Source organism: Taudactylus pleione, unplaced genomic scaffold (assembly GCF_031769625.1).
Source record: "Taudactylus pleione unplaced genomic scaffold, aTauple2 ptg000129l, whole genome shotgun sequence".
NCBI lineage: Eukaryota > Metazoa > Chordata > Amphibia > Anura > Myobatrachidae > Taudactylus > Taudactylus pleione.
In genome coordinates this window covers 5,712,710-5,730,104 of record NW_028284531.1, presented here as the reverse complement: position 1 = coordinate 5,730,104, position 17,395 = coordinate 5,712,710, and the positions used below count along the sequence as shown (strand labels likewise).

The 17,395-nt window shown below is 47.0% G+C and overlaps 1 protein-coding gene across 5 annotated transcripts in view; it reads left to right on the top strand.

Annotated features, from left to right (window-relative positions):
- The window catches only part of CEP152 (centrosomal protein 152), a 131,686-nt gene that overhangs the window by 36,730 nt on the left and 77,561 nt on the right, over positions 1–17,395 (top strand). For all 5 annotated transcript variants that reach the window (XM_088472797.1, XM_088472798.1, XM_088472794.1 and 2 more), the window contains exon 15: positions 4,908–5,038. In XM_088472797.1, coding sequence (XP_088328923.1) covers positions 4,908–5,038 — 131 coding nt within the window. The remainder of the gene's footprint in view (positions 1–4,907; positions 5,039–17,395) is intronic.

Here is a 17,395-nt window from a genome sequence, read left to right as displayed (position 1 = left end):
CACATGGATCAATAATCTACCAGCAATTCTGTAAAGGGACTCGAGTTAAAAGGACTTAAACCAAATCCTTGTCTGCAAACCGTTTTCTGACACATCTGAAGATGGCAATTTGCAATGTTTGTGTTTTGACAAGACAAATGAATACAAAGAGGAATGGATGGGAGAAATAATCACTCCCTGTACACCAACTATTTCATTCCATCTGTAGCGTGAAGCCATAGCAACATGTTATGGGGATGGTCTTGAGCGACAGGAACTGGGAACCTTGTCAGGAACAGAACTTGCTAACATTCAAATAATGAAACCTGGGGAAGATTGTTGTCTTTTAACAACACATTAATTCAAAGCACATCGGAAGAGTAACACCAGAGTAACTTAAAATGAACAAAACAAAATGCCCTATTAACAAAATATGGTGTTGGACCTCCATGTATGACATGTACATCATGTATGTACAATGGAATGGAATCTACCAATGTCTGTAATTGTGCAAGTTTCCACAAAAAAGTCAGTGAATTGACGTTTGGTTGGTGGTAATGGGATATGTTATCTTGGGCATTGCTCCAGAAAAACCCCTAAATCATAGGTTCCCAAATTCTGCCATTACAGTACACATTTTAAGGATATCCATGCTTGATCACAGGTGTTTAATACCTCCGTCAATTTGATGTAATCTGGACTCTAGCATGGATATCCTTAAACCTGGACTGTAGTGGCGGTGTTTGGGAACCTCTGCCCTAATTGCTGGACTGGCTTCTTAACTGTAGACTAAAGCTGGGTACATACCTAACAGATATATCTGCAGATCGAGTGATCTACAGATGATGGTTGTTCCCTAAACAACCATCATCTGGCCGTGGGTTCCGCTGACCAGGGGTCGTGTCGCAGTTGGCTGATCACCCGTACACACAGCACGATGAGCAGTTATATCTGCCATAGCCAACGCGATATGTCTGTGACCGACGTCTTTCACAGACATATCGTTGGTACACAGTGGCCGACGCACACAAAATATATTGGCCGATCAATTGTTCGTCCAATATATCTGCCAGTGTGTACCCAGCATAAGGATACTATCACATGAATAATGTCCATACCATGCACATCAGTTTATTGAGAGGCCACTGATGCTCTGTGGATGAGGCTCTGTCATCTTGAAACACACCCCTTCTTTCCCAAAGAAAAGGGCAACATGCGGTGAAGACCGTGATCTTACCTTCTATGGTGATGACATCCAAACCATTCCATGAAAATGTGACTTTCTTCTTTTCTCCACTGCTTTTGTGGCCCATTGAGTGTGCTCTATGTATCGCTGAATGCAAAGGTGTATCGTTAGGTGTGATGAGCTACAATTCATTTGTTCTGCTCTGTTGTGTCTTCTGTAAATTAATTTGCAACTGTTCACTGGTCTTGCCTTGTACTGTAAATTAATGCATGAATATCGATATCCTGGATTCTAGCTTCCGTTCACCGTTGCCATTTGCTGAAAATTTGATGTCCATCCGAGTTCCTTGATGACCTCACCTTGGACATCACTGCTTGTGAAACATTAGCAAATTAAGGGCCTGATTCAGAGCTGGACACTATTTGCGCTCGCTCGTTCAGAAAAAGGGCCGGATATTTAAATAGAGCGCTTGCTCTTTGCGGTCTGTTGACACCTCTATGTCTGAACAAGCGAACGAAACATGCGCTCGCTATTTTTTAAAAACGCCCTCTGGCCGCTCGCATCCTACGTCATCTCCGCTATTTATTAGATTAATCGAGTACATTGAAAGGCGTCTGAACTGCTCGCAGTGCTTGTGGTAGCATTTTCCTACCGCAATCATGCGAGCAGTTCAGGCTACAAGACAACCAAGTGACGTGGTCGATGACGCTGCTTTGTTAATTATGCACACCCTTAAAACGCCCGTTTTGACCGTTTGGCACGCCTGCGTTCGGATCTCCACTCCCCGTTTTCAAGCACCTTCCCGTTACCACCCTCAAACGCCTCATTCTGTCACTCAAATTAGCAGGCATTCGCTATTTTGCGAGCACACAATTTCCGACCGCAATGACTGGTTCGAGCATGCGTATTACAACCCATACGCATGCGCAGTTGTGCGAACATCGCTCGGAGCGAACGAGCGGCCGCTTACGAGCGGCTCTGAATCAGGCCCTAAGTTCTCATGGTCACTGAAGCTGCTGCCAAACACCCCCAAGCAATGGCGCCTCAGTCATAATATTTCCTGTTGCAGTTATATTTCCTGTAATTATAGGCAGCTAGGGCAGTCCAGCATTTTTAAACTTGACCCTGACCCATGCTTGGAATTTATTTACTTAATACACAATTCAGAGTTGTGTTGAGCCTTGCATTAAATATGCTTAATGTCACTCAGTTACAGAGTGTCTTTGTTTTTTCTCTCTCCTGTAACTCTGATGTCCTCAAGTGGTCCAGTCAGTCATGGCCTTATTTCTGTTGCAAATCTATGTCTAGGGCAGGGATAGGCAATAAGCGGCCCTAAACATCCCAGCATGCCTTGTATCCGGTTTAGAATGGTCAAATAGCAAAACTGTGGCAGGGTATGCTGGGATGTGTAGTTCTACAACAGCTGGGGGCCGCTTATTGCCGACCCCTAGTTTAAGGGGTATATTTACTAAAGTGTGGATTTTTATAAGTGGAGATGTTGCCAATAGCAACCATGCAGATTCTACAGCCATGGCCAAAATTTTTGAGAATGACACAAGTATTGGTTTTTACAAAGTCTGCTGCCTCAGTTTTCATGCTGGCAATTTGCATATACTCCAGAATGTTATGAAGAGTGATCAGATGAATTGCAGTTAATTGCAAAGTCCCTCTTTGCCACGACAATGAACTTAATCCCAAAAACATTTCCACTGCATTTCAGCCCTGCCACAAAAGGACCAGCTGATATCATGTCAGTGATTCTCTCGTTAACACAGGTGAGAGTGTTGATGAGGACAAGGCTGTAGATCACTCTGCCATGCTGATTGAGTTAGAAGAACAGACTAGAAACTTTAAAAGGAGAGTGGAGTTTGAAATCATTGTTCTTCCTCTGTTAACTATGGTTACCTGCAAGGAAACATGTGCAGTCATCATTGCTTTGCACAAGGAGGGCTTCATAGGCAAGGTTATTGCTGCTAGTAAGATTGCACCTAAATCAACCATTTATCGGATCATCAAGAGCTTCAAGGAGAGAGGTTCAATAGTTGTGAAGAAGGCTTCATGGTGCCCAAGAACATCCAGCAAGCGTCAGGACTGTCTCCTAAAGTTAATTCAGCTGCGGGATCGAGGCACCACCAGTGCAGAGCTTGTTCAGGAATGGCAGCAGGCAGGTGTGAGTGCATCTTCATGCACAGTGAGGCGAAGATTTTTGGAGGATGGTCTAGTCTCAAGAAGGGCAGCAAAGAAGCCACTTCTCTCCAGGAAAAATATCAGGGACAGACCGATATTCTGCAAAAGGTCCGGGATTGGACTGCTGAGGACTGGGGTAAAGCTATTTTCTCTGATGAATCCCCTTTCAGATTGTTTGGGGCATCTGGAAAAACGCTTGTTAGGAGAAGGAAAAGTGAGCTCTACCATCAGTCCTGTGTCATGCCAACAGTAAAGCATCCTGAGACCATTCATGTGTGGGGTTGCTACTCAGCCAAGGTAGTGGGCTCACTCACAATTTTGCCCAAGAACACCACCATGAGTAAAGAATGGTACCAAAACATCCTCCAAGAGCAACTTCTCCCAACCATCCAGGAACAGTTTGGTGACGAACAATGCCTTTTCCAGCATGATGGAGCACTTTGCCGTAAAGGCAAAAGTGATAACGAAGTGGCTCGGGGAACAAAACATCAAAATTTTGGGTCCATGGCTAGGAAACTCCCCAGACCTTAATCCCATTGAGAACTTGTGGTCAATCCTTAAGAGGCGGGTGGACAAACAAAAACCCACAAATTCTGTCAAACTCCAAGATTAGGCAAGAATGGGAGGCCATCAGTCAGTATGTGGCCCAGAAGTTGATTGACAGCATGCCAGGGCGAATTGCAGAGGTCTTGAAAAAGAAGGGTCAATACTGCAATTATTGACTCTTTGCATAAACAATGTAATAGTCAATAAAAGCCTTTGACACTTATGAAATGCTTGTAATTTTACTTCAGTATACCATAGTAACATCTGACAAAAAGGTCTAAAAACACTGAAGCGGCAAACTTTGTGAAAACCAATACTTGTGTCATTCTCAAAACTTTTGGCCATGGCTGTAGTTATCTTCTAGAAGGTGCTAGATAAATGTTAAGTATAATCTGGTTGCTATGGGCAACATCTCCACTTCTAAAAACCTGCACTTTAGTAAATATACCCCTAGGTCTCAAACTGTCCTGTGGCTTACCTGACGCACCTTGAACAAGTTTGCAAGGAGGGTTGGGCTAATGTTGCTTCAGTAAAATGCTTGGTGGTAATTTTAGTCTCTTATCATTGTACGAAACAAATTAATATTTGATAATATGAGGAGTAATGGCTGTCAGAACCCTGCAAATAAATTATTATATACCTTTTTTTATTTTTTCAGAGAAAAATGAGTGGGAAAAAGCACTAAGGGGTATATTTACAGAAGTGCAGGTTGCCTATAGCAACCATTCAGATTCTAATTGGCTTCCAGTTTGCAAGGAGAAAAGGATTTATAGTTCAGTACAAAAATCCAATTATCAGGGAGAGGCAATCAAGAAAAGTAACCAAAGTACCCACAGTCACAGAAATCGGGTCTAGAGAGTTTATATAATCTAAGGCTGGTGCATATTCGGACTATAACGTTTGTGTGTGTGTGTGTAGAATATATATATTATATGTATGTATTTTTAGACCTTGCATTCTTTGGTTTTACATAAATTTGTTTTAATTCTATTCTCTTTATGTTTGATAGAAGCATTTATTGTGTATTAAAGAACTCTCTGCACACGAGGAGAAACTGAAAGCCACAAACCAGCAACTTTGCAGTGAAATGAGAAAAATGCTTGAAGACTTTGATAACGATAAGAAGGAATCTATAGAAAGGTGACTAATGTATTGTAATGAAAATTATGTTTAGAAGAACCAAAAATAAATGTAATATAATGAATGACAGAAGGTCCAGCACTCCTTAAAACAGAATTACTTAGCTGGTTGCCCAGATGTGAATAGTTGAATACCAAGGTCCTAGGTGCGGCACTACGAGTATCTTGAAAAAAAAAAAAACCCCACTCTACACGGCAGTGATATAGTCCACATTTCAATGCTGTGACATTTTCATCAGGACATACAGTAAATATAGAGAAATACAAGCTTACCTTGGCACAAATGCACAATGTAGATCAAAATATTATTAAAGTGTAGTGACACTAGCGCTGATGGTAGAATGAATCACAACTTTCTTCTTCAGGGTCCATAGGGCTCCACAGGGAGACATTGGGGTGTAGGTAGGACCGGACACTAACAGCAAAGCTTTTCAATTCCAGGATGCTTCGGTCCTTCACCCTATACCTTGCCCACAGGGCACTTCAGTTTTGTTGGTGTCCAGTAGGAGCTGGACCACCATTATAACGGGGCTGCATTAAGCAGCCCATGCTTTTATTTTATGATTTAATTTTATTTTTTACTATAACGGGCGAGCAGTACCAGACTGTCCTCCAGACATCTGTGCTGCTGCCCCATCACCCCTCCGAGGTGCCGTGACTCCAAGCCTGTGCTAGGGGCTCCGAGAGGGACTAGCTAGCAGGCTCCTCGGATCCCAGACTGTAGCCCGGAATTTAGGTGACAGGTAAGACGGGACCCACTTTGTTACTCAGTCTTGCCTCCGGTCTCAGGAGACAGACTGGAGGCGATTATGTGGATACTGGTGCGCCCACAACTCCACTAGTCCACCTGCATATAACATACTGGCGCAGGGCATGTGTAAGGAGGCTAGGGGATCCGGTGGTTAATGTCGGCAAGGAGAGAAGGTGCTCTTCCTGCAGCCCCTCCCCCAGTCCAGGGCGCCATTCCACTGCGGTCTTGGTGTTCCCTGGGCTGCTACTCCCTCACTCGCCGCCCCCCCAGAGATGTGTGGCAGCCATTTTCTGCAAGCAGGTCTTCGGGAATGCTGGGTCCAGTCTCCCTGTATACCTCTCCCACGGGCCAGGTCTTACAGCGCTATATCCTACCAGCTACTGTGGTCTGTGTAGTTGATTTTAGTGCCCATTGTAAACTGTAATGTTTTTCTGCATTTGTATGTGACTTGTGTTACCGTTTATCTCTACTTTTTATACTGTACAGCTTAAACCTTTCCCTTTATTCTACTATTCCCTGACATACTATGGTATATTGTACCTCACATTTCCCAGATACTTGTGGGGCTATCACAAACTTTATAACACGGTTGCACGTTACACTGTGCCATATTATTCAGGGTTTTCACTGCACTATATCATACTGTATTTTCTTATTCTTGTGGCTATAGCTGGCAGAGGACAAAGAACAAGCAGCCAGATGCTGCTCCTCCAACTCTGGTATCTTGTAATTCCTGCTCTGTGGGCTTGGCCACAGAGGACCTCATTCAGGATGGTCTCTGTATTATTTGTTACACAGCCCCAGGCCCATCAGCCCTGGCGTCTCTCCCTCAGGACCAATCCTAGGCTGCCTTTTCACAAATGCTGGCAAAACCTGAGGACCAAGTAGCGGTCCCTGTGGTAACTCCCCCTATGGGATGGCAGTAGGTACTCCCTGCAAATCCTTTGCCTCCCCCATGGGTAGAAGTACTGTCTACCTCAGTATAGAGTTTGGCTAATACCTCTATGGTTTTCAGCAAATGCTGCAAAAAGAAAAGCCTTTACCTACTAAGACCCGTATACAATTTGGAGCGCAAAGCCGAGATCGGCGAAAAAGTTTCGCCGATGACGTCATTTCGTAAGGTGGAAAAGTATCGCCGTATTCAATTTGAAAGACTTTCCGGCTTGGCAGAAAGTCAATGCATTGTAATAGGCGAAAAAGTTGCGCTTATGAATAGTTGGTGGAAAAAAGTGCAGAATTGGGGTTTTGGGGTGCAATGTTGGGGGAACCCCCGTGCAGCCTTAAGACAGTCCCCCAAAGGTAAACTGTGTCTAAAAATTCTTAATAAAGACTTAAGAACACCCCATTCATTTTGGGGGCAAAAAAAAAGAAGTTGGGGGACAAAGATAAAAACTAGCGAAATAGACTCCAGGTGGGTCCCCAAGTATGCCTCAGGTGTTTTTTGGTTGCAGGTGTTTGCGGCAGGTGTTTTTTTTTTACGTATTTTATAACAATACTTTAGCAACTTTAAAATATGCTACCCCCCATTTTCAGGTACCGAAAATTTGCAGGGACTAGTTATTTTCTCCAGAAAATAAAACAAAATGCTATTCTTCACCACTTATGCAAATACACAAAACCGCCCCTATTGAGACCCTTTAAAAGCACCAAATACATTCTGCAGGCCAATTCGGGGGTATCCACAGTGATTCCCCATGTCAGTGCCTCTCTTTTGAGGGTGCCAGGCTGATTACCCCATTTTGGAGAGGACTTGCCGCCTGTTTAAGTATCGCCGGGTGCCGTTTTCGCGTACTTTCATATTGAATACGGGGAATCGCGTGACGCGCGCAAAAAGTTTCCGCACCAAAAACACGCAATGTAGGCGAAAAGTCCACCAGGCGAAAAAATATCGCGGGTGCGAAGCATATTAAATACGGGCCTGTGCCTACTAAACGTTCTATGATATCTTCCCAATCCACACAATTATCTGATTCTCCCTATAGATTGTAAGCTTGCAAGCAGGGCCCTCTTACCTCTATGTCTGTCTGTTATTACCCTGTTTTGTTCTATCAATGTTTCCAATTGTAAAGCGCAACGGAATATGCTGCGCTATATAAGAAACTGTTAATAAATAAATAAATAATTCTGAGATATCATCTGGGGAGGCAGAAGACTTCAGATCTCTCTCACTCTGTCTCAGGAGAAGAGGAGCCACCATCTAAACTACAGTCAGGTGCATAAATATTGTGACATTGACAGAATTTTCATATTTTGGCCTCTATTCACCACCACAATGGCTTTGAAATGAAACAAACAAGATGTGCTTTATCTGCAGACCTCAATTCCAGACCTTTTACCTGCTTAATTGATAATGAAATAACAAGGGACTAGCCCACACCTGTCCATGAAATAGCTTTTGAGTTGATAGTCCCATTACTTTTGGCCCCTTAAAAAGTGGGAGGCACATATAGAAACCGTTGTAATTCCTACACCGTTCACCTGAATTGGATGTAATTACCCTCAAATTATATCTGAAAGTCTGCAGTTAAAACACATCTTGTTTGTTTCATTTCAAAGCCATTGTGGTGGTGAATAGAGGCCAAAATATGAAAATTCCGTCCATGTCCCAATATTTATGCACCGGACTGTAAATATATCTGCTCTTGTGAGAGCTGTTAAAACTATTCTACAAATAGAAGAGAATGAACCCGCTCCTAAGAAAAAAACATGCACTTTTTAAGCAACAAAAAGTTTTTACCAGAGTTTCTTCACTCTGACCAGCTATCTGATCACATGAGTGAAGCTTGGAATATGCCTGTAAAAGGTTTCGAATTTTAAAACTGTTGTTTCTTTTACCCTCTTCCAGCTACTGATTGTACTAAATGGGAAGTTCCCCCAGCAGTGGATTCTCATGTAACACGCCTGGTTAAAAATGCCACCTTACCCATTCATACTGCATCCTCCTTGAAGGAGACTAGAGATAGACGTATAGAAGCTAGTCATAAATCTATATACTCTTACAGGAGCTATTACTCGTCCTGTTAGGGCTACGGCCTGGGTGGCAAATGCCATTGAGAGTTGGGCAGAAGCCCTAGAAGAGACCTTTCCCTCTAATGCTTCAAGGGAACAGCTGTCCTACATATCTCACATTAGAAATACAGCCTCCTACTTAGGTGAAGCCGCTATGGATACGGCTTTCTATGGCTTCCAGGATATCTGCCACATTGGTAGTGGCCCGCCAAATTCTTTGGCTACGTTCCTGGAAAGATGATTCGTAATCAGAATGGGCTCTAGAGTCTCTCCCTTATGCAGGAGACATCCTATTTGGTACAGAATTGGATACAATTGTGACTACTTTGGCGGCTAACAAGACGGCGTTCCTGCCCTCTGCATATAATACAAAGCATTGGACGTCATCCTTTTGGTCCTTTCGCCCTCAAGGAAAAGCCAAGGGTCAGTCTTTTCCACGGCAACAGACATCAACCAAGGCCTCCAAGCCTAGGGCCAAACAGGCCTCCGCTACTAGACGTCTACCTGCCAAGTCTGAGGATAAGCCTACAGCCTGACTGGGTGGGCCTCTCCCTGGGGGCTCCCAGGGTGGGAGGTCGACTTGTTCAATTCGCCCAGGCATTGCATCAAACCACGTCAGATGCCTGGGTGAGGGAAGTAGTCTCCCACGGATAAGTCATCTTATTCCTGAGGCGACTCCCCCAACAGTTCTTTTGCACAGGATCTCCATCGGACCCACCAAGGCCCTGCTTCTCCAAAAAGCCATTCAGTCTTTACTGAATTTAGGAGTAATAATTTGGTTCTCCTCACAACTGGGCAACGGCTATTATTCTACCCTTTTCTTAGTTCAGAAGCCAATGGGTCTCATCGGCCTATCCTCAAATCTCTGAACAAGTTTATCGGGGTGCCCAGGTTTTGTATGGAAAGCCTCCTTTCCATTATCGTAGCTATGAAGCCTGGGGATTTTATGGTATCTCTAGACATCCAGGTTGTTTACCTACATGTACCTATAGCACCTTCTCATCAACAATATCTCCGGATTACTATACTACAGCAACATTACCAATTTCAGGCTCTGCCTTTTGGCTTTTCAACGGCCCCCCGGGTCTTTACCAAGATCATGGCAGTTATGGCGGTCTCTCTTTGTCAAGGGATGAGACTGCTCCCATACATGGGCGATCTCTTGCTGTTGGCCAGCTCCCCAGAGACTCTTCACCGCCATATACAGGTAACCATTGCCTTTCTTCAAATGCATGGTTGGCTGATCAACTGGAAAATTCTTCCATAATACCCTCTCAAAGGCCTCGTTGGATGTGGTCCGTGCTCTGAAGATCTACGTGAACCGCACTGCTTCCATCAGGAAATCGGACGCCCTCTTTGTACTATATGGATTCCACAAGAAGGGATGGCCAGCTAACAGACTTTGGCCAGATGGTATTTGCATAACTATCTCATAGGCTTAAATGCAGACTGGCCTTCCTGTGCTTCAGTATCTGCTCATTCTACTCGCTCTGTGGGTCGCTCGTGGACAGCCCGGCGTGGCTCCTCAGCTGAACAGCTATGCAAGGCACCCACCTGGTCTTCTGTTCACACTTTTCTTAGGTTTTATGCCTTTTATACATTTGCCTCTCAGGAGAACCCTACGCCCGAAGGAAGCATCCTATCAGCCCAGGAGCGTTTCCGCCCTTGAACAACTGCTTTGGGACATCCCCAATGTCTCCCTGTAGAGCCCTATGGACCCTGAAGAAGAAAAGATGATTTATGGTAAAACTTACCTTGATTAACTTTATTCGACGTCCATAGGGTCCACAGGGAACCTGCCCTGACGCTCCTAACTTCTATGGGTTCCTTCTCCTGGTCACTTGTTCCCTTCTCTGTGTGAGAGTATGATTCCTCAGTGTATCAGTCTTCCTTCTCTCATATCCTGCTCCTGCCTTGGGCTTGTTAACAAAACCGAAGTGCCCTCAGGCTGTGGGCGGGGTATAGGGGGAAGGACCGAAGCATCCCGGGTTTGAAAAGCTTTGCTGTTGGTGTCCAGTTCTCCAGGTCCCACCTACACTCCTAAGGACTTCGAAGAAAGAGCATTAACCAAGGTAAGTTTTACCATAACTCTCCTTTTCTCTAATCAGTTGTGATTCATTCTACCATCAGCGCTAGTGTCACCACACTTTAATAATATTTCTACATCAGGGTCCATAGGGTTATCCACAGGATACCTTGGGGTATAGGCAATGGCGGCAGACATCCAGGCACCACAGAGTTAAAAACTTCTCCATCCTCCCAGGATGCACTGGGGTCCCTCTCCTATACCCGCCCCCGAGCCTCAGGCACTCAGTTTTCGTCGGTGCCTGGCCGAAGTCGGATGCACCGTACAGTGTGGGGGTCTGCAGGCCCCTGAAGGTCTTCAATGCACCTGTGGCTGCACATCTAACGAGCAGACAACATGGACAGTCTGTACTAACGTCCATGTCGTCGCTCCTACACCCCGCTGGTACCAGAACGCCGGTACTGATCCGGGGATGCTGGTGGGTGACTGGGATCACAGCTAGCGGTGGCCCCGGTTGCCCGGACTATGGCCGGATTTACGGGGGTTCAGGTAAGCGGCAAGGTCCCGCGGTGGGTCCCAGCCGAATAGCACAGTTCTTAGTCCCCAGGCAGATGTCTCCCTGGGGACTGGCTGCAGTGTGGAACCAGGCTACTGATCCCTGCGCTTTCCGCTACCCCCTGGGACTGAGGACTGGACAGAAACAGTAAATGTCCAGCGTCCCAGGGGTTTAAATGCATGCCAGGGGAGCGCGCTTTCCCTGCTAAGCAGCCTGCGCCTCCCCCGCTGCACACGGCCTCTCCACAAGGTGGTTAAGCATCTGCATGCGCTCCGCCCCCGGACCAGCCCTCCCTCTGCTCGTCAGTGGTCATTTTAATACATGTGGCAAACACTGCTGGAAACTGTTAACGCGGGCATCGTGGTCTGGGTCCCCCTGCATACCTCTCCTCCGGTGCAAGGTCAGTGTATGCAGTGCTGTTTCCTACCAGGCTGAGGTCTGGTTAGTTGATGAAGCGCAGATACTGCAGGGTTTTCAATATTCTGCATTGTATGTGACTTTGGGCTATCGCTGCTGTCTGTTACTTTCACATACTGTCAGCTATTTTCCCTATCCCTGTTTTTCTTCTCAGCTAACAAGCCCTTGTTGTGAAGGGCGGTGGTCACACACTCAGTATGTCTGACAGTGAGAACGATTTCCCCATTCCGCCTCAGTGTACTGTATGCAAGGTACCATTGGCAGAGGGTGATGGTAACTCTGATGGATTATGTAAGGCGTGCCTGCGGTGGCACGGCCGATTTCTGTCACTACACCTGTGCAGGAGCTACCATGGGCTTGTTTTGCTGCGGCACTTACTATCCTGGTGGGCCAGTTAACGACAACCCCTGCGTGTCCCCAGATGGGGGTCTTACAGCAGTCTATGGTGTCGTCCCCTATGCGGAGTTTCCCGTTGTCACCCCCTCAGGTCATCCATGAGCCTGCGTGGGCTAATTCACTGTCTACCTCAGTACAACAGCTGTCAGAGGTGTTACAGGGCTAGTCGTCTGTGCGGGCGCAGAAGCGTCTGCTGCAACCTCATCAAGATCAGGATGCTGTGGCGACAGATGATGGCTCATACGTGCGGTGCGCACAGCCTTGGTTATTGATCATGGCGCTCCTCCTGTAGCTAAATCAAAATGTCTTTTTCAAGGATATTAAAAGTGATACTACAGTGTTTCCCCTATCTGATCAGCTAGTGGATCATTTAGAGGAGGCGTGGAAAACGCCGGGTAAGCGCTACCAGCCCCCTAGATGGTTTGCGGTGGCATACCCTTTTGCAGATAATTATTTTGCAAAATGTAATAACCCGCCACAAGTGGGTTTACATGTCTAGTAAAGAGTGCTACGTTGCCTATGCCCTCTATGTCCACCTTAAAGGATCCAACAGATCGCAGGGTAGAAATATTCCCTTGCAGGAGGCGTGTCCAGGCCGGCTTTGGCCGTGTGCTGGGTGGCAAGAGCTATGGAGCACTGGGCTGATACCTTGGAGGCATCCCTGGACCCAGACTCGTCACCTGAACAGGTGGAGTTGGTGGGTAATTTAAGGGACTCAGCTACCTACATTAATGAGGCAGCTTTAGATATGGGCCTCATGGCGTCCAAGATCTCCTCGGCAGCAGTGGCGGCTCGTCGTATCCTGTGGCTGCGTTCTTGGAAGGCGGATGCTGATTCCAAAAAGGGCCTACAGAACGCAGAACAGACCCAGGGTACAGTCCTTTCCTAGGAGGACTGCCACCTTCGGCCTGATGGGATGGGCCTCTCTTTGGGGGACCTCAAAGTGGGAGGCAGACTTCTGACATTCGCCCAAAAAGCTGGTGTCTGACCACTTCCGACACATGGGTCGGAGAAGTGGTCTCTCAGGGGTACGCCCTCTCCTTCCGCAGGAGGACTCCCCGACGTTTTTTCACCACGGGCCTTCCGTCTAATCAGGACAAGGCCCAGGAACTCAAGAAGGTAATGCACTCGATGCTCCAGAATGGAGTTATAGTGCCAGTTCCTTTGTTTCAGAAGGGATTGGGGTATTACTCCAATCTTTTTCTGGTGCAGAAACCCAGTGGGTCCTGCCAGCCAATACTCAACCTCAAATCCCTCAACAAATTTCTGAGGGTTCCTCGGTTCAGGATGGAGACCCTGCGTTCCATTATTTTAGCAGTGGAACCTGGGGCTTTCATGGTGTCGCTGGATATTCAGGATGCTTACCTGCATATCCCTATTGTCCCAGCACACCAGTGCTTCCTCAAATTTGCAGTGGTCAAGGACCACTTCCAGTTTCAGGCTCTGCCCTTCGGTTTGGCTACAGCACCACGGGTGTTCACCAAAGTTATGGCCGTTATGGCAGCTCACCTGCGGTTGCAGGGAGTCCGCCTGTTAGCTTATCTGGACGATCTCCTGTTACTGGCGGAGTCCTCAGAGAAACTTCAGCGCCATCTGCAACTAACAGTCTCTGTATTGCAGTCTCGCGGCTGGCTGATAAAATGGAAGAAGTCCTCCCTGGTACCATCTCAGAGGATGCTCCATCTAGGAGCTCTGTTGGATTCCCAACATCAGAGGATCTTGGTGACTGGAGAAAAGATCTCTGCGTTACAGGCAAAGGTCCGTCTTTGCCTGCAGAGTCGCCGGGTGTCTATTCACTCGGAAATTAGGTTACTGGGACCCATGGTATCCATATTCGACATGGTGGAGGTTGCCCAGTTTTACTCGAGACCTCTGCAGAAGCTGATCCTCTCCAGATGGAATGCGTCGCCCCAAAGGATAAAGACACAGACTATTGTGCTTTCCCCGGAGGTGCGATTATCTCTGGCCTGGTGGCTACAGACTGTTCCCCTGAACAAGGGACTCCCCTTTTGGATCGCAGACTGGGCCCTTCTGACGACGAATGCCAGTCTCCGGGGCTGGGGAGCAGTGATGGGTCCACACTTCTTTCAGGGAAGGTGGACATCGGTAGAAGCTGCTCTTCCAATAAACATATTGACACTGCGGGCAGTATTCAAGGCTCTCCAGCAAGCAAGACAGGTCTTGCAGGGAAAACCTTTGCAGGTACAGTTGGACAACGCCACCACGGTGGCATACATAAACCGCCACGGAGGGACTCGCAGTCAGGCGGCTCTGACAGAGTTGTCCCGCATTCTAGTATGGGCGGAAAAGCATCTCGCCTCAATATCAGCAGTGTTCATACCAGGAGTTCTCCACTGGGAAGCAGACTTTCTCAGCAGTCAAGACGTGCATCCAGGAGATTGGTCTCTTCACCAGGAAGTGTGTCAGCTTCTGGTGAACACGTGAGGCCTTCCAGAGATAGATCTCCATGGCCTCACGACATGACAACAAACTGCCGATGTTCGGGTCAAGAACAAGAGACGCAAAGGCTTGTCTAGTGGCTGCTCTGGTGGTCAAGTGGACCTTCCAGTATGCGTACCTCTTCCCTCCGTTCTCCCTTCTTCCTTGAGTGATACGCAAATTCATGCAAGAAGGCGGCATGCTACTGCTGATTGATCCATCGTGACCCAGGCGGCACTGGTACACGGATCTTCAGGGTCTCTCAGTGGACACTCCGCTGTTGTTGCCTCAACGTCAGGACCTGCTGTCTCAGGGTCCTTGCCTTCATCCGGACCTGAGTCGGCTGTCTTTGACGGCAGGGCTATTGAGACTGCCCTCTTGAGGTCCAGAAGTTTCTCCAGCTCTGTGGTCAACACCATGCTGAGAGCTTGGAAGCCTTCATCTGCCAACATCTACCATAGAGTGTGGCGGGCTTTCTTCCAGTGGTGTCGCACTAGAGGCTATGCTCCTCAGGTGTTCAGATTGTCCAGGGTTCTGGCCTTCCTACAGGCGGGTTTAGACCAGGGTCTTCGTCTAGCTTCCCTGAAGGTACAGGTGTCTGCACTTTCAGTGTGGTTTTATCGTAGGATGATGTTATGCTTCCTGATGTCCGCACCTTTATGCAAGGGGTGCTTCTTATTCAGCCTCCCTTTGTTCCACCTGTGGCACCATGGGATCTGGCTGTGGTCTTGAAAACTCTTCAAGGTCCGCCATTTGAACCACTGGGTTCAGTGGATTTGAAATGGCTACCCATTCAGACTGTATTCCTTCTGTCTATTGCTTCGGCCAGAAGGGTTTCAGAATTGGGAGCTCTCTCATGCAGACCTCCATTTCTAATTTGTCATAGACACAGGACTGTGCTGCGCACTCGTCCTGGGTTTCTTCCAAAGGTGGTATCTAGTTTCCATATCAACGAGGAAATTATTGTACCATAGTTTACTTCACTGGACCTTTCGGTTGGTGAGGCCACCTTGGCTGTGGTGCGGGCTTTGAAAATCTATGTGGACCGCACTGCTGTCTATAGGAAGTCAGACTCTTTGTTTGTCCTTTATGGCTTCCATAAAAGAGGTTGGCCTGCCACTAAACAAACATTGGCAGGATGGATTTGACTGGCTATCTCTGAAGCTTTTGCTCACGAGGGCCTTCCTGTTCCATCTTCTGTTAAGACTCATTCCACTAGGTCTGTGGGTCCTTCGTGGGCAGCTCGATGTGGCGCCTCAGCTGTTCAGCTTTGCAGGGCGGCCACGTGGTCATCTGTCCATACTTTCGTACGGTATTATGCTTTTGATACCTACGCCTCTCAGAATGCTTCCTTCGGGCGACGGATTCTCCTCTCAGCACAGGAGCGTCCCCACCCTTGAAGGATACTGCTTTGGGACATCCCCAAGGTATCATGTGGATACCCTATGGACCCTGATGTAGAAAATATGAGATATGGTAAGACCTTACCTTTGTTATCTCTATTTCTACGGAGTCCATATGGTTTCAAAGAACTCCCGCCCCGTCGCACCTGTACTGCAGATGGGCTGTGGTTCTGGTCACCGGTTTTTCTGTCTCCCTCTGGTGAGAATGTGATTCTTGTGTGTTCCAGACTTCTCTCTCTCTTTATCCTCCTCCGGCCTATGGCTTGTGACGAAACTGAGTGCCTGAGGCTCGGGGGCGGGGTATGGGAGAGGGACCCCAGTGCATCCTGGGAGGATGGAGAAGTATTTAACTCTGTGGTGCCTGGATGTCTGCCGCCATCGCCTATACCCCAAGGTATCCTGTGGAACCCTATGGACTTCGTAGAAATAGAGATAACAAAGGTAAGTTCTTACCATATCTCATATTTTTGATCTACACTTCCCAGGGGTAAGGGATACCCCCAGTTAGTGACTACCAGCTGCTTTTTGGAGGTGCGCTCAGGGACTTAACACTTATGTCTACAAACACCCAGTGCTCTGAGCGCCATTTGCCAGGGGCGGGACTACACACCAGATTGGCGGCGCACATGAGGTGACGTCATCACGCACGTCACGCCGGCTGTCATGCATATGTGTACACCATCGCCATAGTTACAAAAACACTATGCATATAGACACACAAACCGTAGGCAACACTTACCTGCAAAGAGAGAAATGCAAATCAAGCAAATATTAACAATCGAAACAAATTCAAGTAGTTGTTACAATATAGTCTATAGTGTAAAATTAGGTACACAGTCAAGTTTACTACATATAATACTAAATAGCCTATATATAATGCAAGAATTAGAAACAATATAAATGTGCATTTCTCCTTCATCCACTAGGGGATACTGGGGCTTAAGACACTGGGGTATAAATGGTGGTAGAGTAGAGCCTGGCACATTTAATAATCTAAAAATGTGACTGGCTCCTACCCCTCTGTATGAGGGGTAGGAGCCAGGAGTAATTATACCCGTAAGAGCCGATGCACATTAGGCTGTCTCCAGCCTTTTTTATATATATTTTTTTTATCTTTAGTAGTTGTTGTTATTTTTGTAAACAAGCATTGAGGATAGGCAGACTGCTTGCTGTGGCAGTCTGCCTGCTACGAGGGAGCCGCCGGGAAGGGCATCGCCATGCCTGCTGCAGCATGTGTCTGGTGACCCTGGGGAGGGGGCCTACAATGGAGTCATCAGACTCTGCGAGGATCTGCCACAGCTGACACCGGCTCCTGTCCGGGTTCCTTGCCATCCCGGCCACAGCAGCATGTAAATATACCC